This window comes from Peromyscus eremicus, chromosome 1 (genome assembly GCF_949786415.1).
Source record: "Peromyscus eremicus chromosome 1, PerEre_H2_v1, whole genome shotgun sequence".
NCBI classification, from domain to species: Eukaryota; Metazoa; Chordata; class Mammalia; order Rodentia; family Cricetidae; genus Peromyscus; species Peromyscus eremicus.
Genome location: NC_081416.1, coordinates 51,910,748 through 51,933,412, shown reverse-complemented (window position 1 = coordinate 51,933,412; position 22,665 = coordinate 51,910,748). Strand labels below are relative to the sequence as shown.

Here is a 22,665-nt window from a genome sequence, read left to right as displayed (position 1 = left end):
CTTGTCCCCGCGCCCAACAGCGCCCCCCGGGGGTGGCACGGCATCCCTCCGCGCGCGCGCCCGGGGTGCTTCCTTCCCCTCTCCCCAGCCATGGCCCCCGCGGCTTAGACGCCGCCGCCGCCGCCGCCGCCGCCGCCGCTCGGAGTAACGCGGGGGCCGGATGGACGGGGCTGCGGGGCCCGGTGAGTATGGGGCCGGGCGGGCGGCGTGGCCCGGATTCCGGGAGCGCCAGCCCGACGGGCGCTGCCAGTGCTAGACGGCTGTCTAGTGGCGTGCTCGCGTGCTCTGACACCCCAGGGGCTCTGAGCATCCTCAGTTCTTCAGGCTGTCCGACTCTAGCTCCTAAGAACCTCCTACTGTCACTTCGGACTTCCTTAATGTCATTTTACTCCTTGGTTCTCTTAAGTTTCCCCGACCACTGTGTCACTCTGGGCCTCTTCCCCGGGAATTCCGGCTCTTTTTATTTCTGACTGCCACAGTTACATTGGGATGTACACTGTAACTGCTCTCCGCTGATACTCTGTATCGTCACCAGATCTCATTTCTTACACCCTGGCCCCTCAGTCTGACTTTACTGGCCTGTTCACTTTCTAGCTTGTTGACTGCGCTTGCTTTTGGTAGAGACTTGCATTTGCTGGTGGGATGAGAGAGCTGTAGTTCCTCACCAGTTTTGCGCTTGCCGCCTCTCTCTGGCTCCCACGTACCTCGGCAGTAGTCCATACCGCCCCACCCCCCACTCCGCTCCGGTACTCCATGGTACTCCCTGTCTTTCCGGAGGCTGGGGTAGCAGCAGGAAAGCAGCTTTGCCAGGCTCACTGCATGCCCTGCTAGGAGGAAGCCCTTGATCCTCTACCATCCGTCTTTTCCCCTCTGGATAAGCCTCCAATCTTTGGACTGCTTGAAAGGGGTAGTCCTATTGGATTGTAAAGTTGGGCAGGAGGACAGAACTCCCTTAATCTTCCAGGTAGGGGCACTTTTCTGAGTGTTTGTTGCCCATTCTCCAGGCGAGGGCCCTGCTCATGAGACCCTGAAAACCTTGAGCCAGAGGCTTCGGGTGCAGGAAGAAGAGATGGAACTGGTAAAGGCAGCCCTGGCAGAAGCTCTTCGCCTGCTGCGACTGCATGGCTCCTCCACCTCCCTGCAGGGCTCTGGCACACCAACTCCAACAAGGGACAGGTATGCATGTCAGCACGCTCGGTGGTCTTCCTTCCTGGGAACTTGGGGGCATGACCTTGATCTGCTGTCTGCCCTGCAGCACTCCAGCTCCCCCAGGACTGCCACCTGCATGCAGCCCTTCCTTGGTGAGCCGAGGCACCCAGACAGAGGGAAAGTTGGAGATGGAGCCATCCTCTGAACCACCTGGCCTGAGCAATGGGCCTCCAGCTCTTCAGGGGGCCAGTGAGGAGCCTAGCGGGACCCAGTCTGAAGGAGGCTGCAGCAGCAGCAGTGGGGCAGGCTCTCCGGGCCCCCCAGGGGTCCTTAGGCCTGTGCAGCCCCTTCAGCGGTCTGACACGTAGGTGTCCTCCGGTGGAAGCTGAGAGGGGTGGGAAGTCTGGGAAGCAGGACTATAGGGCTTGACTTTTCACTTTTTTTTTTTTCTGCCCCACCAGGCCACGAAGAAATTCCTCCTCCTCCTCCTCCCCCTCAGAGCGGCCCAGGCAGAAACTCTCTAGGAAGGCAGCTTCCTCGGCCAACCTGCTATTGCGGTCAGGGAGCACAGAGAGGTGGGTAAGCCTTCCCTTCTCCCTTTAGCTTGCTGTACCCCAGGCTCAGTTTCTTGACTTTCTCCATTCCTGGGTGGGGTGGGTGACCTCATTACCCAACAGGAAGAAACAAACAAAGCATTCCTTGGTACTCCTGCAGTGTTCTGGGCACTGCGTTAAAACTCTCCTCCATGTCATTTAGGCCCTGTAACAAATTTGCTGAGTAGGTGGTTCCTTGTGCTCTCCATTGACCAGGTGAAGCAGGCTCAGAGAGGGCAATCAGTTGCCTGAGGTCACACAGTCAAGCTCGGAACCCAATTTTTCCTGATTCTAGTTCTGCTAACCTTTTCATATCACAACATACCTTTCAAAATTCTAGGAGCTCAAAGCCCCATGACATTTTATTTACTTAGTTGAGACAGGTTCTCACACTGTAGCCTAGGTTGGCCTAGAATTCACTTTGTTGCCCAGGTTGGCCTAAAAGGCATGGCAGTCCTCCTTTCTTGGCCTCTGTTGTGCTGGGAAGAGACCTGCAGCATTGGTGATTTTTCACAGATGGCTGTTCGAAGAGTGTCAGCCGATCCCCCTCTCCCTACAAAGTCCAGCCACTCCTGTGCCACTCCTGGGCCACAAGGGAATATCCCAGAGCCAGGAAGTGTTGTCTTAGTGGACCTGAAGGTCCACTCTAGCCTTGTCCTTTCCCGGCTTCTACTTTATTCTCTGAAGAGCTATTGTCAGCTTATCATCCAGTGACAGTGACCTCTGGAGTCCACTCATCATTTTCCTTTTGGGGGATTTTGCCTACCTCCCAGATTCCTGAAAGGCAGGGCTGCTGTACACTCTGGTTTCACTTTGACCCCATTTTACAAATATGGGAATAAAAAGGTTGGTAGAGGCCTAGAAGAAAGGGCACAGGCTATATGTTTCATGGTCCTGTTCTCTCATCTTTACATTACCTTCTCTTTCTTCTTCCCTTCTCTCCCCCATCTCTTTCCTTCTTTTTTCTCTTCTCTCACTTCTTCCTTTCCTTCTTCTCTTTCTTTCTTTGGAACTAAAAGCCCCCACCTCTCTGGTGCGCTGTTGCTCTGACAGCGACCCCACACCAGCAGGCTGACTGGGACGAACCTCCTGTCAGTATCTTGCCCCTCCCATCTCAGGTGTTGGGACTTGATCCTAGTCTTTACGCTTTTACCTCTTCCCAATAGCCGTGGGAGCAAAGACCCCCTCTCCAGCCCTGGGGGTCCTGGATCTCGGAGGAGCAATTATAATTTGGGTATGTACAGGAGGAACTTAGATGATGGAATTAGGGTTTGGGCTATAGCCCTAGGAGCTACTTTGGGGGATCTGCAGGTATGGTGGGTATGTTGCTATGGCCTTCTGGAAGGGAGGGTTACTTCTCTGCTTGTCTCTGTAGAAGGCATTTCAGTGAAGATGTTCCTTCGTGGCCGCCCCATCACCATGTACATTCCATCTGGTATCCGAAGTCTTGAGGAGCTGCCCAGTGGCCCACCCCCGGAGACCCTCAGCCTTGACTGGGTGTATCCTACCCCCTCCAGTTCCATGGGAACCACCCCTTCCCACTATGGGTCCCCCTTCCTTCTTTACAGTTTCTGGCTGTGTCCGTGGGGTCAAGGAGTCCTCTGAGTCATTCTATACCACCCTGCTGTGGATGGTGATGCCGAGCAGAACTTTGCCATTTTCATGCTTCACTTTTTCTCCTCCTGTCTTTGGTCTGGCCCTTTCCTTGACCGTGGTCCCCAACACAGTTATGGGTACAGGGGCCGTGATTCTCGCTCTAATCTGTTTGTGCTGCGCTCTGGGGAGGTGGTCTACTTTATTGCCTGTGTAGTGGTGCTGTACCGGCCTGGGGGAGGCCCAGGGGGCCCTGGAGGTGGCGGCCAGAGACATTACCGGGGTCATACAGACTGCGTTCGATGGTGAGGGTCTTGGGGTTTTGGGCTGATGGGCTTGACAGGAAGAGGGTCTAGCTGGGGGTGGAAGGGCAGAAAAGACAATTGCCTTGCTGCTTCTTAAGCAAGGTGAAGGTGTCTTGGGTGGTCTTGAGAGGCCCCCTTTCCTAGAGTTCTCCTCCCTCCACTTAGCCTTGCTGTTCACCCTGATGGTGTTCGTGTAGCCTCAGGACAGACAGCTGGAGTAGACAAGGATGGGAAGGTAAGGTCAAGTCAGAACATCAAGCAGCCAGGATGACCTTACAAACCAGTTTTCTTCACAGTTCTGACCCCTTCTCTCCCACTAGCCCTTGCAGCCTGTGGTTCACATCTGGGACTCAGAGACGCTTCTAAAGCTGCAGGAAATCGGACTGGGTGCCTTTGAACGTGGTGTGGGGGCCTTGGCCTTTTCAGCAGTGGTGAGCTGGGCACAAAGCTTCTAGACTCTTGTTGGTTTTTTGAGGCAGGGTCTCATGTACCTTAGGCTGGCCTCTAACTCAATGTATAGGTGAGGGTGTCTTTGAACTCTCGATCCTTCTGGCTCTAGCCTCTACCCACCAACTGTTATAGGCATATGCCACCATGTCTGGCTAGATCCTCCTTCTTGCTTATGATACCATTCTTTCATTTTACCAGGAAGCCTGGGGGAAGTTCTGGTGTCCTGGGATCATCCAGCTAGTTCTCCTGAGAAAGAGATACCTGTCAACTTCTTTTGCTTTCCCAGCTGTGGTAGAACCTCTGTCTAATGTTAGGAATGTCCAGACCTCCAGAGCTCATGGTGTTGTGTCCCCATCCTCAGGATCAGGGCGCTTTTCTTTGTGTGGTGGATGATTCCAATGAGCACATGCTGTCAGTGTGGGATTGCAGCCGGGGAGTGAAGCTGGCTGAGATCAAGGTGAGGAGCCTAGATGGCTTAATGGTTTCCGGATCCTGGGTAGGGTAGGGATGGTGGGATGCAGACAGTCGCAGACTTACTTATACATACACGTCCTTTTTGACTAGGGCAAAGCTCTCAGTTTTCTCTGCTTTTGTTTCTTAATCTCTGTGAACTGGGAACGACAGAAGTTCTAACAGGGGATCTAGTTTTTAGGGGGTCAGGTTTTTTCTTCGCAATGTTGAGGGTCAAACCAGGGCCTTGAGTACTCCAGGCAAGCATTCTACCACTGCCCTACACCTCCAGCCTTCTACCAGAGTCTTGAAGGAAGAATTATCCCGGGGCCTCTGGGCTATTGTAGACCAGCCGTCAGGACGCAGATGGAGTTAAAGAGTAGACTTCGGTGGCACAAGCCTGTCATATCAGTTACCCCGAAGACTGCATGAGGAAAGCGGGCTGGGGATATAGCCCAGTAGTAGAGTGTTTACCTAGCACACACGAGGCCGTAAGTTCAATCCATCTCAGTACTGCACTACAAATAAATTAAAGAGTCAAGAGCTGGGTGTAGTGGTTCATGCCTGTAATTCCAGCACTTGAAAAGCTGAAGTAGGTTCACTGAGAGTTCTAGGCCAGGCTGGTCTGTAGAGTAAGAAGTTGTCTCAACAAACAAAGGCAAATTAAAAAAAAAAAAAGCCACTTGTGGTGGTGCATACCTGTAAACTTAGCACTTGGCGACAGGAGGATCAGGAGTTTAGGGTTTATCCTCAACTGTCTACACTGGCAGTTCCAGAACTGCCAGAGGTACACGAGACTGTCACAAGAAACAAAACAAAACGCTGGGCAGCCGTGGGGGCGCACACCTTTAATCCCAGTGCTTGGGAGGCAGAGGCAGGCAGATCTATGAATCTGAGGTCAGCCTGGCCTACAAAGTGAGTTCCAGGACAAACCCTGTCTCTTAAGAACAAAGCAGCAATAACATCATAAAAAAAAATAAATAAATAAAAAAAAATTGAAGCATCAAAGACAGTGAAGGAGCTGGGGGCTTAGGGTGGCTGAACCAAGTGTCTTCCTTTCTTCAGAGTACAAATGACTCAGTCCTGGCTGTTGGCTTCAGCCCTCGTGACAGCAGCTGTATTGTTACCAGTGGAAAATCTCATGTTCACTTTTGGAACTGGAGTGGAGGAGCAGGGGTTCCTGGAAATGGGACCCTCGCCCGGAAACAGGGTGTTTTTGGGGTGAGGTGTGGATGGGTGAGGTGGTGGGGAGGGGGGTGGGACTGAGTACTGTAGACTCTAATGTGCCCCAGCACCCCCAACTGTCCTGTGACATCTGGTCTTTGCCTTTCACTTTGACCTCTGACCTCTGCCCACTCTAGAAATACAAGAAACCCAAGTTTATCCCTTGCTTTGTGTTCCTCCCTGATGGGAACATTCTCACTGGAGACTCTGAGGGGAACATTCTCACTTGGGGGCGAAGTGTCTCTGATTCCAAGACCCCAGGCAGGGGCGGGGCCAAAGGTATGTGGCTGGGGATAGCTTCTGGGATGTTTGTATCTCGGAAATTCCGTGGGAACAGAGCCGAAAGTTTCCCCTATTTTTACTTTGCAAACTGATGAACCCTCTCGGCAGGGGCTAGTCTAGAAGGGTGGGGAGCCATATGGTAAAGGAGAAAAGGCTGGGGATTTGGGTCTGTCAGATCTCAGGTGCAAAGTTCCGTTTTGCCAATATTACTGTGAGCTGAATTGGCAGTCACTAAGCTTAGAGTCTTCTGTAGGTGCTCAGTAACTGGGAGTTATCCTGGGTTGGGATGGTCTAAGCTGCCCCTCTCCCTACTTCTCCAAACTCTTAAGAGCATGACTTACCTAAGGCTTTACCAACAGAGACCTACACAATTGTGGCCCAGGCCCACGCCCATGAAGGGTCCATCTTTGCCCTGTGTCTCCGACGGGATGGGACAGTGCTTAGTGGCGGTGGGCGGGACCGACGGCTGGTACAGTGGGGGCCTGGGTTGGTGGCCCTCCAGGAGGCTGAGGTGAGAGATGGGCTGGGGCAAGGAAGCGGCGGGCGGGGAGAATGGTCAGTGGGCTTTTGACATTCTGCTGTTACTCTGTAGATTCCAGAACACTTCGGAGCTGTGAGGGCCATTGCAGAAGGGCTTGGCTCTGAGCTGCTGGTGGGAACCACGAAGAACGCATTACTGAGGGGAGATCTGGCTCAGGGCTTCTCCCCTGTTATTCAGGTTGGGGAACCAAAAGCCAGGGGAAGAAGTAGGGAAGGGAGCTGGGGCAGAGCAGTGGTGACAAAGTATGTTCTGCTGCAGGGCCACACTGATGAGCTGTGGGGACTGTGTACACATCCCTCCCAGAACCGCTTCCTCACCTGTGGCCATGACCGGCAGCTCTGCCTGTGGGATGGGGAAGGCCATGCACTGGCCTGGAGCATGGACTTAAAGGTAGAGTCAGCTGCCCTTGGTCCACCCTGCTACACCTGTTCTTATTCCCTCACATTGCCTTTCCTTCTACATCTGGACCACCAGTTGTTATGGTTACAGGCTACTCAAATATAAATTCTATGCAGACTGGGGAAAGGAATGTTGTGCTACCTGGGCACTGCTGTTGCCTCAGGCCTTATCTGGGTTCAGCAGCTAAATAGTTCATCTGTAGCACGGCTAAGTGGTTTGAGTGTCTTTCCCTTACTGGGGTCCAAGAGACCTGTCTAGCCCAGGTCTCCCATACCCCATCTTCTCTGGTTGCCTTGGAAGATCCTTTGAAGTTACTAAGATGACAAGGTGTCCATCCAACTTCCCTTACTAGAAAGCCATCTTTTTTTATTAAACTTAATTTTTTAAAAGATTTATTTACTGATTATGTATATAGTGTTCTGCCTGCATATATGCCACATGCCAGAAGAGGGCACCAAATCTCATTACAGATGGTTGTGAGCCTCCATGTGGTTGCTGGGAATTGAACTCAGGACCTCTGGAAGAGCAGCCAGTGCTCCTAACCTTTGAACCATCTCTCCAGCCCCCTTACACTTTATTTTTTATTTATTTAATTTTTTTTTCTCTTTTGAAACAGTGTTTCTCTGTATAGCATTAGAGCCTGTCCTGGATCTTACTCTGTAGACCAGGCTGGCCTCAAACTCACAGAGATCCACCTGGCTCTGCCTCCCAAGTGCTGGGATTAAAGGCGTGTGCCACCACCACCGCCTGGTCTAAATTTTATTTTATTTTATTTTATTTTATTTTATTTTATTTTATTTTTTTTTTTTTTGGCTTTTCAAGACAGGGTTTCTCTGTGTAGCTTTGCGCCTTTCCTGGGACTCACTTGGTAGCCCAGGCTGGCCTCGAACTCACAGAGATCCGCCTGGCTCTGCCTCCCGAGTGCTGGGATTAAAGGCGTGCGCCACCACCACCGCCTGGTCTAAATTTTATTTTTAATTAGGTGTTTGTATACATATTTTGGGTGTGATCCAGGCCTTTTCCTCCCCCCACTCCCGGGCCCCTGTCCGCTGCATGCTCACGTCTCTGTATTTCCCCTGGCACTTCCATCATGTGTGTTCTGCTGTCTTCCCATCCCTCTCCCTTGAAGCCTCTTCCTTGTCTCATGGGCCCCTTCAAAAGGCATTTTCCTGAATTTACCTTCTCTTTTCTCAGGAGACAGGTCTGTGTGCCGACTTCCACCCAAGTGGGGCAGTTGTGGTTGTAGGACTGAACACGGGGAGGTGAGAGGACACCAGATCTCCTAGGAAGAAAGGCAGGGGGTCTGGGAAGGGCTCTTGGTAACAGGGGAGGAACAAGAGGTGACCAAGGCTCACTTAAGTGTTGAACCCCACCGTTGGTATTTGGGTTTCTCTGTAGTCCAGGCCTCCCTCTGCTGCTGTCACCAACCCTTCCTCAGCTAGATTCTTGAGTCTGTCATCCAGGATGGGGAAGCAGTGGGGCTGGGAGGAGTGGGTGTGGGTGACAAACAGGGAAGTGACAGGCTCACCGACTCCACAGAGTTTTTGTGGTAGGCCTGGCCTGTAGTTTCTGACTTCTTTTCCAGGAGGCATCAGAAACCCTCCCTCAGCTTCTATCTGCCCTTAGCCTCTTCCCATCCTCCAGCTTAAGAGTGCAATGGTGGCCTCTCTCCAGACATCACAGCCTTTCTGAGGTTCTCTGTCTCATGGAGTATCCTAACTCCCTGCTCAGGGTCTCCCTGGGGGTGGGCTCCCATCCTGCCCTCTCACTTCCCTCCTTTCTCCCCTTTCAGGTGGTTGGTTTTGGACACAGAGACCAGAGAGATTGTGTCTGACGTCACTGATGGCAACGAACAGCTCTCAGTTGTCCGGTATAGCCCAGGTGGGAGCCACCCCCACCCTGGACTCGGAGCCTGCTCTGGCTCTTCTGTGTCTGAATAACTCTCTTTGTAGATGGGTTGTACCTGGCTATTGGTTCCCATGACAACATGATCTACATCTATAGCGTTTCCAGTTGTGGTACTAAGTCCAGCCGCTTTGGCAGATGTATGGTAAGGATGCTAGGGTAGAAGGTGGGATGTGTTAATTGTGCACAGAGACAGGGGTCTGATGCATTAAGGGCTAGTCTGGGGATGGGAAATGGTAGCTGTCTTGTCAAATTCTTGACTCTTGTTCCCTAGGGGCACTCCAGTTTTATCACTCACCTTGACTGGTCCAAGGATGGGAATTTCATCATGTCCAATTCTGGGGACTATGAGATTCTTTACTGTGAGTGGCAGCGGCGGCGGCGGCGGGGTGATGGGGATAATTGAAATGTGTTTTTGTTTTTGTTTGGTTTGGTTTCTTTTTGTTTTGTATCAGGCTGGCCTGGAATTCTCTAGGTGGCCCATGCTGCCTTTAATTTGTCACCCTCCTAGTTATGTCTCCTAAGTGATTACAGATGTGGGTGCTCATAGGAGGCTTCTAGTCAGGAGGGATGATGGTATTAAGGAGCATCAAGCAGAGGGGCTGATATGAAGGTGCGATGGAGTTGGAATTATACACATAGGAGAGATCCTGTGTCTAGGTAAAGTACAGTTTCACACAATGTCTTCTTTCCACAAGAACTTGAGGGAGTTGAAAAAAAAAATGGGCCAGGTTTGGTGGTGCATGCCTTTAATCCCTGAACTTGGGAGGCAGAGGCAGGCAGATGGATCTAGTTCCAGGCTAGCTAAGGTGACTTAGCAAGACTATCTCAAAACAACAACAACAACAACAACAACAACAAAAAACAAGCCGGGCGGTGATGGCGCATGCCTTTAACTCAGGAGGCAGAGCCAGGTGGATCTCTGTGAGTTCGAGGCCAGCCTGGTCTACAGAGCAAGATCCAGGACAGGCACCAAAGCTATGCAGAGAAACCCTGTCTCGAAAAACCAAAAAAACCCCAAACCAAAGCAAAAAGCCCTGGCTGTGGGGGCACATACCTTTAATACCAGCACTCAGCAGGCAGATCTCTGAGTTTGAGGCCAGCCTGGTCTACAGTGTGAGTTCCAGGACAGCCAAGGCTACAAAGAGAAACCCTGACTCAAAAAACCAAAAAACAAAACACCCCCCACAAATAACCCCCCAAAACAAAGGGAAAGGAACGATGCAGTAAGAAAAGGTTGTCTTAGTACAGTTTCCCAGGGCAAGTGTGGCGGGGTTCACTTATTTAGGAAGGAAAAACTGATGGGAAACTGTTAGAACTTTATCCAGAGGATGAGGCAGGAAGTTGGGAGTTCCAGGTTTGTCTAGGCTAGACTCTCTCTCTTTTCAAGACAAGGTTTCCTCTATATTTTCCTGGCTGTCCTGGAACTTGCTTTGTAGACCAAGGTGGTCTGGAACTCAGAGATCTGTCTGCCTCTCGAGTGCTGGGATTAAAGGCATGTGCCACCATGCCAGACTTAGACAATCTTTCTTTTTCTTTTCTTTTTTTCTTTCTTGTTTTTTGAGACAGGGTTTCCGTGTAGCTTTGGAGCCTGTCCTGGCCTCGAACTCAAAGAGATTTCTTTTCTTTTGAGACGTGTGTGTGTGTGTGTGTGTGTGTGTGTGTGTGTGTATGTGTATGTATAGCCTTGGCGCTTGGCTATCCTAGAACTAGCTGTAAACCAGGCTCGAACTCACAGAGATCCACTGCCTCTGCTCCTGAGTGCTGGAATTAAAGGTGTGCACCACCACCAACCGGCTGGGCTTAGACTGTCTTAAAGCCAAACCAAATCAAACAACTTCAGTGAGAACTCAGGAAGCACATAGTGAGGTTCATAATGGATGGATGGCCACACCTGTGATCAGGTCACGTTTCCAACTGAGCTGGTTGGGGCAATTTCTACCTAGGGGACGTGGCTGGAGGCTGCAAACTACTAAGGAATCGCTATGAGAGCAGAGACCGGGAGTGGGCTACCTACACCTGTGTGCTTGGCTTCCACGTCTATGGTAAGCAATAAAGCCAGCATGCAGAACCCTTTAGGAGGGCTGGGGAAAACAAGGTGGAACCAGTTCTGGGATCAGAATGCTGGGTGTGTGTCATGTGTGGCAGGGTGGGCATCAGAGCGGCAAATCCAGGCCAAGAGATCCCTTTGGACCTCGGGACTGGGAAGGACTGTCTGGAGTTCAGTGGCAGCTGGAAACACTGAACACCGCAGCTCTAGGTTGTGGGGAAGAGACTTGGCTGAGGCTACCTGTTTTGTTAGGTGTGTGGCCTGATGGCTCTGACGGGACAGACATCAACTCCCTTTGCCGCTCCCACAATGAACGCGTGGTGGCTGTGGCGGACGACTTCTGCAAAGTACACCTTTTTCAGTATCCGTGCGCTCGAGCCAAGGTGAGGCCTTAGGGGACCGTTGGGTCCAGGTGGGTAGGCATGGGACCCTGCCACTGCTGCAACTGTACTTTTTTTCTGATTCAGGCGCCAAGTCGTATGTATTCAGGCCATGGCAGCCATGTGACTAGCGTCCGGTTCACGCACGACGACTCATACCTCGTCTCCCTAGGTGGCAAGGATGCCAGCATCTTTCAGTGGCGAGTGTTGGGCGCTGGGGGCTCTGGGCCCGCTCCTGCCACGCCTTCTAGAACTCCCTCTCTGTCCCCGGCCTCCTCCCTGGACGTGTGATCAATGCTGGATGGTCTTGTCTCTCTGGAACTGTGGCCTTGCCTCGCCCTGGCCAAAACCCCTAGGACCAAGGGCAGCCCTTCTTCTGGGTTGGCTTTTTTTTTTTTTTTTTTTTTTTTACTTCAGTACATTCACAATTGCGCATTTTCCCGTAGGGGCGAAGCGCCCCATTGCACACGCGATAACGACTCGCTGGCTGAGCCGGGCAACCCCAGCTCTGACTCTTTGCCTGGTGAGGGGCAATAAAATGGAAAAAAAAAGTCAATGCCTGATGCTTTTGTGGAGTGCGGCGGGTGCCTCAGGGGCCCAGTGGGATTGGGATGAAAGAAAAAAGTGCAGGGCGGGAAGGGAAAAAAGGGAGCTCGGACCAAATATGCAAATAACAGGCAAAACGGCTTGCAAATAACCCCAAGAAGCGCGAGAGCGCGCGCGCGCCTTTCAAGGCCACTGTCGGAGCTGCAGGGACCCACAGTGCAAAGAGTTAAATCCGACTCCCTACCGCCCTCGGGGGCGGGGTCGAGCTGCAACGGAAATAACCGAGCGCGGGGCCGCGGCTGAGCGAAAGGAGCCGAGTTCCTTCCGGAAGTGGCCGATCTGCGGGGTCTTGCTCTCCGACCTGAGCCGAGCGCTGGGCCTTGTTCTCCGTATCGGCCGAAGGTGTTCCGGAAGGAGGCGAACCCGGACGCGGGCAGGGCAAACCTTCCCAGCGGCTGGCACCACACGACGTCTGCTGGGACTCGGTGAGCACGCTAGGAGCCGGAATCTGACTAAGGTCAGGCAGGAACCGAGCTCGTTCCGGAAGAAGTCGAGCAGACCGGCGCCGGCCTGGGTGTCCCGGGCGTGAGGCTATAGCAGAGTCGTCGTCGTGCGAACAGTGATGAACCGCGACGGCTGAGCGAGCAGAGGTGCCGGCTGCGCGGGCCCCATCGACACTTCCGCGAAGCGTCAGCTCCGCGCTGGGGGCATCGTCTGGAGCCAAGCTTTGCCCCCGCGAGCCTCCCGGACCTCTTTGTGCGGCCGGAGGCGGCGGCGGGAACGGCCATGGCGGCTAACATGTACCGGGTGGGAGGTGAGTACTCCGGGCGGAAGAGGTTGGGGCCGGGATCAGGGAGACTCGGTGTCCGCAGGCGCGGGGGAGCCTCATCTGGGGTCGTACGGGCCGCAGCGCCGACCGGAACCGGAACCGAGACCTATGGTTCCGCGGCGGCGACGCTACCGGGAGTCGAGTCTCCCGCAGAGGCTTGCCTACAGCAGGAACAGTGCTGAGACCTGCGACTGGATCCCCGGGCGGGAAGTGGGCTTGGCTTGGAAGGGGCCCGAGTGTCGGCGGGACCAGCTGCTGGGGAGCCGTCGCGCAGGGGTTTTCTTTTCTTCCGTGGCTTGTGCGTTCACGAAGGTGGGGCCTGAAGTGGAGTGAACAATTTACTCAATTCTCTGACACAGGGGTGCAACTCCAGGGCAGAGCTGTGTGGATGGACTCCAGGGAAATCCTGTTCTCATCTCTCTTCTCTCTCTTTCTTGGATTTTTGGGACGGTTGATAGTTATTTTCCTTTCCCCCGCCCTGAGACAAGGTTTCTCTGTCTAGCCTGGCTGTCCTGGATTTCACTCTGTAGATCAGGCTGTCCTCAAATTCGAAGAGATCCTCCTGGCTCTGCCTCCTGAGTGCTGTTGGCCACCACTGCCCAGCTAATTTTTTTTTTTTTCCCTGGAGACAGGGTTTCTCTGTGTAGTTTTGGTGTCTGCCCTGGATCTCGCTCTGTAGACCAGGTTGTCCTTGAACTCGCAGAGATTCTCCTGGCTCTGCCTCCCGAGTGCTGGGATTAAAGGCGTGCACCGCCGCCCGGCATAATACTTATTTTCTTAAGTCTTTCCTTTTCCACATCTCCACATCATCTCTACCTAGCATTTTGTTTGTTTTTGGCCCACACAGATCTACTTTCTCTTCCGGGTGCTCTGGTTTTCTTCTCTGATCGCGTTTCTTCCCCACCCCCTTCTACAGATTACGTCTATTTTGAGAACTCCTCCAGCAATCCTTACCTGGTTAGACGGATTGAGGAGCTAAACAAGGTGAGTGGAGCAGAAGCTCCTCCCACTAAGGCCGTCTCTTGAGTTTGGAGTCTTTTAACTACAAGTGGCAGGGAGAATCTTACCTAGGTTTAGAGCCTATCCAGGTGAACATTCATTCATTGGATGTATGGAGGAAGGCTGCTGAGAGCTTAGTGGCAGCTTTATATTCTCACATTTGGGGTCAAAGGAATTCTGTCTCTTTGTAATTTTTTTTCTTTTAAATATACAGAATCTCTATTATGTAGCCTTGGCTGCCTGGAACTTGCTATGAAGACCAGGCTGACCTTAAACTCATGGAGACCGTTGTTCTCATTGGTCCTGGAATTATCTTTGAATATAAATCTTTATTGCTAAGTTTTTGGTCTCTTCGACTTAGGTCCTTACAGAGATAGTGCCTGTTGTTAGTGCACTTCCACTTTCAAATGGCCAATTTTCATTGCCCTTTTTCTTTCTCCTTTAGACTGCAAATGGAAATGTGGAAGCAAAGGTTGTCTGTCTTTTCCGGCGAAGGGATATTTCTAGTAGCCTCAACAGCCTGGCTGACAGTAATGCTAGTGAGTGTCTTCATTTCTTACCCCTCTCCCCTCCCCGGGATCTGAGGACTAGACATGTTCCTGCAGGTGTTTCCCCTGGTAACATGCCCAAGGCAGGCCGTGAGTTTGGGGGTGGGAAGTGCCTGGTCTGCAGAGGGAGGCCTGCCTGTTGTTACAAGTTGGGGCTGGAAGCAGGGTGGGGAGACTATGATAAGGAAAGCCAGAATGTGGCTTATGTGTGTTAGAGGAGAGATATTTAGATAGGGAATGAAAAGAGCTTTAGCGAATTGAGGCACGTGGGGACATTTTGGGTCCTTTGGGATAGTGATTAGTGAATGATGGTCAAGGTGAAGAGGAAGATAATGTTTTGAGATGCCTGCATAATAGTGGGAGAGGCTTATGTTGTAGTCTAGAGGTGACGCCAGAACATTGATGGAGACGATAGGAAGCTAGAAGGCAGGAAAGTTCTCTTGAACTTTTCTCTTCTCCTGTTTCCCTCTCTGTTCCATTTAGCATCTGCCGTACTTTTTGCTTTGTCTGCATTCTCTTTATGCTTTTCATTTTCTAATTTTTTTTTTCATTTAGATTTAACTACTTTTCCGTTTTTTCCTAAATTTATTTTTTCAGGCCACAGTCATGAAAGGGTTAATGAGCTGGGCCTACCAAGTTTCCTGGCCCCTTAGGGTTTCCAGCTCCATCTGGCAGGGGTTGACCTTGGCTTTGTCCAATCAAAAGGGGTCCTCCTTGCCCTAGCCCTGGGTTTCCTGGAGCACACTAGGGAGAGGTGGAGCCCACTACACAGAGACACAACCCCCCCCCCCTCCCCACTTGCTATCCTACACCCAGTTCTTCAGGGGAACAATGCACCAATGAACAAGTGCTCAAGTTTTCTATCCCCTCCCACTTTGTTTGGCATTTAGCCAGGTTTAACTGTGTCCACCAAGTTTTCAGTGCAAGCCGCTGCCTCTTGAGGAGGAAGGTCTTGGCACTGGTTTGAGAGGTACTTTTCTTGAAAGCCCTACAAACTATTATTAACCAAGTAGAAAGAGAAGGAGAGTTAGGTTGCGTGTAATGTTTCAGACACAGCAGAGTCCTGAAGTATGAAGAGCTGGTAAATAAACCCTGGGTGCTGTTCTTACATCGTAACTAGATTCTAGGACCTCAGGCTGGTTGAGCAAGAATGTGATGTACTGTATTATGACTATACTTGTACTTTATGAGTAGTATCAGTATTGGCAGCTAGATTTGGGGTGCATTTCTGTGGCATCCTTATACAGTTCTCCCCTTGATGGAATTAAAGAGAGGAATGAGCATCCACACCAGGCATGAGGCCAAAAGGGAAAGCTGGTAGGTAAGGGTGGGATGCCGGAGGAAGGTGAGATATAACAGCTGAGGTAGGATGTCCTTTACCCGGACTTCAGCCATCTCAAAGGACCCTCTTTCCAAATTAGCTCTTGAGTTTATTTCTTCCTCCTTAATATTCTAGGGGAATTTGAGGAAGAATCAAAGCAACCAGGGGTCTCGGAGCAGCAGAGACATCAGTTGAAGCACCGAGAGCTTTTTCTTTCTCGGCAGTTCGAATCGTTACCAGCCACCCACATAAGGTATAGGAGGATCAGGGTCGCTGTGGCCTCTGTGCCCTTACTTAGACGATGGAGAGAAGGGGGTGGTGTATTAGAGGTGGTAGATAAGAGGGTATGTGTTGCTCATTCAGTACTTTCTGGCCTGTCTTAGGGGGAAGTGCAGTGTAACTCTCTTGAATGAGACAGATATCTTGAACCAGTATCTGGAAAAAGAGGTAAGGAAGGAGGTATTGTGAGAAGAGGGAGGGGGAGGGGATGTTGCCCCCTAAACTTAGGACAAGCAAAGAGGTAAAGGGTTGATAGACCTCCCAGCTGGGAAGTCTGGATGTACCTCACTGCCCATGTGGATTCTGCCCACTAACTTTCGCTCTCCTCATTTTTAGGACTGCTTTTTTTACTCACTGGTGTTTGATCCTGTGCAGAAGACACTTCTAGCTGATCAAGGGGAGATCAGAGTTGGTTGCAAATTCCAAGCTGAGATTCCAGATCGCTTGGCAGAGGGTAAGCCACAGAATGGAAGTGCTTGAACATAACTTCCTGTGAATCGCATGACCTGGGGGATCTGCAAAATCTGCTAGGTTTTCTGTTGTGACCCCGACAGAATGGGACTTAGGAACCGGAAAGAGACAAGTGGGCACAGCTGGGAGGGGAATTCTGAGGCCTGATGTGGCTGATAGAAGCTGGTGGAGCTCCGTGAGTCTGAGGCCAGCCTGGTCCACAAAGCGGGTTCCAGGACAGCTAAGGCTACACAGAAAAACCCTTTCTTGGGAAAACAACAACAACAAAAAAAGAATCCAAGCGGAGAAGAGGAGGAAGAGTTATTGTGAGTGACTAAATTATTTCCCTCTCTCTCCCTCCCTGGTGATGCTATTGCTTGGTTCCTCAGGCGAATCGGATAATCGAAACCAACAGAAGATGGAGATGAAAGTCTGGGACCCAGACAACCCTCTCACAGACCGGCAGATTGATCAGTTTCTCGTGGTGGCCCGGTGAGGGTGGGTGGATCAGGAAGATGGGCTGGGGAGGAATGAACCCAGTTCTGCGTCCCACCCATTTTCAAATGTGGGCTTTGTTTTAGGCCTGGGTGCTTTTTCTTTTTTCTCCTTAGTTCCTGAGCCTGTTTGAACTTTTTACTTCCCTTCTTGACTTCTCAATCTCTCCGTAGAGCTGTGGGAACCTTTGCAAGAGCCCTAGACTGCAGCAGCTCCATTCGGCAGCCAAGCTTGCACATGAGTGCAGCTGCTGCGTCCCGAGATATAACCCTGGTAAGCACCAGTTGCTGGGTAGTTGGGCACATCGGGGCAGGAGAGGAGGGAGTCATGGAGAGAGTAGGAGTACTTAAAGATCAGCAAGTCATCAGCTTCGTTCTCTTGTTTTTGGTAGTTCCATGCCATGGACACATTACAAAAGAATGGCTATGACTTGGCCAAGGCCATGTCAACCCTGGTGCCACAGGGGGGCCCAGTGCTCTGTCGAGATGAGATGGAGGAGTGGTCTGCTTCTGAAGCCATGCTATTTGAAGAGGCTCTAGAGAAGTACGGGAAAGATTTCAATGATATCCGCCAGGACTTTGTAAGTGAATAGAACTAGAAAAAGAGGGTGAGAAGAGGGAATCGGGACCTAGGGCCAGGTGCCATCTCATCCTTTGTTTGTTGTTCTTCTTAGCTACCCTGGAAATCACTTGCAAGCATAGTCCAGTTTTATTACATGTGGAAAACCACAGATCGGTATATTCAGCAGGTATGGGTTAGGGCTGGGAGACTGGACCAGAGGCCACCTGCTTACCTCTCTGCCTTTTGGTTTGTTTGATTTCATCTGTACTGAGATGGTCTGAATTTCTGTTTTTTCCTTTTAACAGAAAAGATTGAAAGCTGCTGAAGCAGACAGCAAACTGAAACAGGTCTACATCCCCACCTAGTAAGTGTGGCAGGGAGGGGAGGATGTTTACCTTCCTCTCCCAGTTTATGTCTTCCTTAGTGATTGGGGGTGAGCAGAACGCTGAAGCAAATTGTAGAAGCTGTAGCTCAGTGATAAGCATGGGCTTAGTGTGCACAAGGTTCAATCCCCAGCATTCCAGAGAGAGTGAGGGGGAGGGAGTAGAAAGAGAGAGACAGATAGAAGTGAGTTATTTCCTTAACTAGCTTCTGTGTTCCCTTGTTTCCTTCATTAGTACTAAGCCAAACCCTAACCAGATCATTTCCGTGGGTTCAAAACCTGGCATGAATGGGGCTGGATTCCAGAAAGGCCTGACTTGTGAGAGCTGCCACAGTGAGTTTCAAGGAGGGCAGGGATGCTGGGTTTGGGTGGCCTATTTCTCTGGCCTAGGAATTTGAGGAACTCAGGTGGCATGTTTCCTGCCAGCACATTAACCCTCTCTCTATGCTCCTCTAGCCACACAGTCTGCCCAGTGGTATGCCTGGGGCCCACCTAACATGCAGTGCCGCCTTTGTGCTTCCTGTTGGATTTACTGGAAGAAGTATGGGGGACTGAAGACTCCAACCCAGCTTGAAGGGGCTGCTCGGGGCACCACAGTAAGAATCACTGGATGGGAGCTGGGTGTGGTGGCTGAGGCAGGTGGGTCTCTGAGTTTGAGGCCAGCCTAGTATGTATAGTAAGCTCCAGGTGAGCTGTCTCAACAAACAAATAGAAAAGAACCACTGCAAGAACAGGTAGGGGACAGAGAGAGTGGTGGGCATGCAGATGTGAGCTTTAGTTAGGCAAAGGTCAGAAAACCTGACTCCTTACATGGAGACAGTCAAATGGACAGGGCACCTGCTAAGGGTTGGGAAGCCAGGAAAGGAAGGTTGGGTGGAGTGTCAGTGAAGAGATCAGGCAGAAACAGTTTGCTCTCTGTGGGAAATGGAGGCAAGGACTGCAGTGTTGACTTGCCATTTCCCTTTGTCCTATGTCGTCCCTCCAGGAGCCACACTCAAGAGGCCATTTATCCAGACCCGAAGCCCAGAGTCTCTCCCCCTATACAACCAGCGCTAACCGGGCCAAGTTGCTGGCTAAGAACAGGCAAACTTTCTTGCTCCAGACCACAAAGCTGACTCGTCTTGCCAGACGGATGTGCAGAGACCTGTTACAGCCAAGGAGGGCTGCCCGAAGACCCTATGCACCTATCAATGCCAATGCCATCAAGGCTGAGTGTAAGGACTGGAGTGGTAGTACTAGCCACATGGCTAATGAGTTCAGAGTTGTTCTGGCCAGATTCTCTTGTTTAATGACGTAGGGATAGTAGGCCACAGAGGGTGTTTGGTAGATAAGATTTAACTCTTGACCCTAGAATAGTGAAAAGTGCCTTCAGAAATTTTGATCTGCTATGTCTGGTAGTGCATGCCTAGAATATAAGACTGGGAGACTGAGACAGGATATAACTACCTAGTTCCTATCAGACTGGTCTATGTAATGAGCTCCAGGCTGGATTACATAGTAGGTCCCTGTTTCAAGTAGGCTAGGTATTGTGATGCATGCCTGTAACCCAAGCCCTGGGGAGGCAGAGTTAAGAGGATGATGGCAAGTTCTAGGCCAGTCAGGGCTACATAGCAAGAGCATTTCAAAGAGCAAGAACAAAACTGCAGCATGCCCAGAAGCTTTCTTCTTTCTCCAGGTTCTATTCGACTTCCTAAGGCTGCCAAGACGCCACTGAAAATTCACCCTCTGGTGCGGCTGCCCTTGGCAACCATCGTCAAAGATCTGGGTATGGAATGGGGGCCACACTCGTTCCGGGTGGGTAGAAGGTGGAGAGACAGGAGGGGTGCTGTCAGGCTGCCAGCCGTTGGACTATCCAAGAGCAGCCTTTTCTTCCCGAGTTTTCCTTCCCACTGAGAACAAACCATGAGTGTGTGTGTGTATTCTTTTTTTTTTTAGTCTTGGTGGTGCTAGATCAAAACCCAGAACCTCATGTATTCTGGCACAGTAATGCCTTTTCATAAGTATTTTGTGATCTGAAAACATACTCAGTGTCATTTTTGAAATATGGGTAGGTAGGTAGCTTGATAGGCCTTTTCCTCCATTGCTACTCTTCAGGTGACCAAGGTAAACTGCTGGGCCAGGGTAGAGAGGGAAGAAAGAATGGTAAGGAAGCTACATAGGCAAGAGAAGGTATGAACGTTTTCTGTTTCATCTCCCCTGCCCCCACTGGTAGTGGCCCAGGCACCTCTGAAACCAAAAACACCTCGGGGCACCAAGACACCAATCAACAGAAACCAGCTGACACAGAACCGAGGCCTGGGGGGCATTATGGTGAAACGTTCCTATGAGACTGTGAGTTGACAATGGGTTGGAAAAGCTGAATGGGTGGGCTTTTGTTTCTGATAGGAGGCTGGGGGAGGCCGCACTTTCATTATGTTGCCCTCTCTGTCCTTTTCCAGATGTCAGGGGCAGGGGTCCCCTTCTCTGCCAATGGAAGGCCTCTGGCCTCAGGGATTCGTTCAAGCTCACAGCCAGTAGCCAAGCGTCAGAAACTAAACCCTGCTGATGCTCCCAATCCTGTGGTATTTGTGGCCACAAAAGATACCAGGTAGGGAGGGAGTCCACCATGGGAGGGACTGAGACTGACAAATCCCGGTTGGGGGGCATTGGAAGTAGGGGTATCTGAGAAAGATAGGTGCAGAAAAGATTGTGGGTGCCCGAATTGTAGAGTTCATTGTGGGGTCTTATCTGGCTCTGTCGCTGCTCATAAAGCCCCTCCCCGTTCCTGTCCTGCTCTTTTTGACCAGGGCTTTAAGGAAGGCTCTAACTCACCTGGAAATGCGCCGAGCTGCCCGAAGGCCCAACCTACCCTTGAAGGTGAAGCCAACACTGCTGGGAGTTCGACCCCCAGTTCCTCTGCCAGCACCCGCACATCCTGCCAGCACCAATGAGCCCATTGTTCTGGAGGACTGAGCATCTTAGGGGAGGGAGGTGGGGTGAGAGGTAGAGGGGTGGGTGCTCAGGGCATACAAACCTCAAGGAGTGAGGGAGGGTTGAAGCTGGTGTGTGTGTCCTTGGAGGGGTTGGACACCCTCCGTGTGACTGCCACTAACCCCTTCTTTGGGCTTCTCCGTGCCTGTGGTGGAGGACAGCCTACAGGAACTTGCCTATGTGGGTACCTACCCTATTTAGGGGCTGGGACCCACACTTGGTTTGGACAGCTGGGGGGGGGAGGGTTTTTTAATTTTTTAAAAATTTTACCTCCCTTTGTAAAAGGGATGGAGGAGGGGAGAGTAAACAGCTATCAGGTGGTGGTACCTGGCGGGGGAGGGGGAGTGCACTGCCATGCCTATCTTTTTGTCTTTATTTTCTAATTGGGGGTTTCTCTTACTGTCCGGTGTCCGGACTTTCCTAATTAGAGTTTGAGGGCCCTAAGCTGGCATCAACCCCAGCCCATGCTCACTCTTTCTTCCCTCCCTTTCCCCCTCTGCCTTTTATATGCCAATTCTCAGAAATAAAGATCTTTTGTCCGTTTTTTTAACCTCGGATTCTGTAATTGGTTCTTATAGTGATGAATAAAAAGCTGTTTTCTTCAGCTCCTCAGGCTCAGCTGTTCTCTGCCACTGGTGTGTGTGTGTGTGTGTGTGTGTGTGTGTGTGTGTGTGTGTGTGTGTTGGGGTGTCTTTGAGAGGGAAAATAAAGGACAAAGAAAGATACAGATGGCACTTGTTCTAGGAACAGCTTTATGAGACATGCAGCCGGACTGTGAGGATGTCTGTGCCAGCTCTCCTTGTGGGATTCGAGCTTCTATTGGGGCTGGAGTATAAGCAGCATCTTGGTGTAGATTAATTCAGAGTTCTGTAATGGCTCTGAGTCTCCACAGAAGACTGTGAGAATGTTTTCCTGTTACCCACTTTTACTCCCACTCCCTTTTGGTGCTGAGGAATTGATCCCAGGGCCTGGTGCATGCTACTCAAGGGCTCTACTATTGAGCTACACCTATCCTCAGCCCTTCCTTCACTTTCATTTAGGCATTCTAGGGAACACTAGCAGCCAGGGTCAGATGCATCTCACCAGCTGGGTGGTGTTAACACATGCCTTTAATTCCAGCATTTGGGAGGCAGAGGCAGGCATATCTCTTAAGTTTGAGGCCAATCTGGTCTACAGAGGGACTTCTGGGATAGCTAGAGCTACACAGAGAAGCCCTGTCTTGAAAACAAAAAGATGCATTCTACCATAGTAGTTATGGGTGCGGTACTTCAGGACTTTACAGTTCAGGTTCAGTGGTGTATATATACACACTGCTGCCTCAGGTTTTGTACACCCAGTGTTAGCACCTGCCTCCACTGTTGAGTGTGCAGTATACTGTTTTTTGTTTGGTCTGCTTTTTTGGTTTGGCATTAAGGATCAGATACCTGAGCAGGGTCCAATAGGGGGACAGCTGGTAAGTTCAACCAATTCTTAAACACTTTAGTGACAGCAGGGCCCCATGACTCAGCCAAGGCCACAGACTGGTTTTCTGCCTAAGGTCTACTGCTCTGACAATCACGGAACAAGCTGCTGAGTCCACCTGATAGCCTTTCCATTTCATTACGGTCCTTGTGCTCAGCTCACATATTCTTTCCTGTTCCCTGAACCTACAAGACTGATTCCTGTGCCTGACTGGGGATCTGCAGCACTTCCCATCCCACTTCCTTGAATAAATGAGTTTATCTCTTACCACTGGTAGTCTTTTCTTCGTTGTACTACCTTGAAGTGGGCCTCGTGAATATACTTCATTCAGGCTACAACTGCGGAAGAAACTTGGACTTGGGATAGTAGCCATCTGCCGTTGCCTCATTGAGTCCAGGTGAAAGGGAGTAGGGGGGACGGGGACCAACAACGCTGAAAACACTTGTTCTGCAGAAGGATCCGGCTGTAGAGAAAGGAACTGACCCGAGGATGTGGGAGTCCCT

At 51.1% G+C, this 22,665-nt stretch overlaps 2 protein-coding genes across 3 annotated transcripts; both read left to right on the top strand.

Annotated features, from left to right (window-relative positions):
* Nucleotides 1–300: 300 nt before the first annotated feature.
* On the top strand, nucleotides 301–11,705 carry Eml3 (EMAP like 3). The gene is made up of 21 exons (XM_059261204.1): nucleotides 301–1,176; nucleotides 1,256–1,513; nucleotides 1,611–1,724; nucleotides 2,909–2,976; nucleotides 3,118–3,241; nucleotides 3,470–3,640; nucleotides 3,806–3,875; nucleotides 3,961–4,071; nucleotides 4,452–4,547; nucleotides 5,606–5,761; nucleotides 5,902–6,043; nucleotides 6,406–6,557; nucleotides 6,639–6,764; nucleotides 6,846–6,977; nucleotides 8,181–8,248; nucleotides 8,779–8,867; nucleotides 8,939–9,036; nucleotides 9,166–9,253; nucleotides 10,838–10,936; nucleotides 11,194–11,324; nucleotides 11,409–11,705. The coding sequence occupies exons 1-21, from the start codon at nucleotides 1,070–1,072 to the stop codon at nucleotides 11,610–11,612; spliced, it is 2,604 nt and encodes an 867-aa protein (XP_059117187.1). The 5' UTR covers nucleotides 301–1,069; the 3' UTR covers nucleotides 11,613–11,705.
* A 474-nt stretch (nucleotides 11,706–12,179) lies between these two features.
* Mta2 (metastasis associated 1 family member 2) lies at nucleotides 12,180–21,305 on the top strand. 2 transcript variants are annotated; one of them, XM_059261181.1, is made up of 18 exons: nucleotides 12,180–12,681; nucleotides 13,613–13,680; nucleotides 14,141–14,234; nucleotides 15,700–15,817; nucleotides 15,948–16,011; nucleotides 16,180–16,297; nucleotides 16,683–16,785; nucleotides 16,962–17,061; nucleotides 17,180–17,368; nucleotides 17,462–17,536; nucleotides 17,655–17,713; nucleotides 17,967–18,064; nucleotides 18,188–18,327; nucleotides 18,717–18,945; nucleotides 19,407–19,496; nucleotides 19,944–20,062; nucleotides 20,170–20,318; nucleotides 20,518–21,305. In XM_059261181.1, exons 1-18 carry the CDS (start codon nucleotides 12,654–12,656, stop codon nucleotides 20,681–20,683), a joined length of 2,007 nt encoding a protein of 668 aa, XP_059117164.1. In that variant the 5' UTR covers nucleotides 12,180–12,653; the 3' UTR covers nucleotides 20,684–21,305. The 2 variants fall into 2 exon arrangements, with proteins under 2 accessions (XP_059117164.1, XP_059117173.1); XM_059261190.1 differs by lacking the exon at nucleotides 12,180–12,681 and adding an exon at nucleotides 12,956–13,008.
* Nucleotides 21,306–22,665: the final 1,360 nt, after the last annotated feature.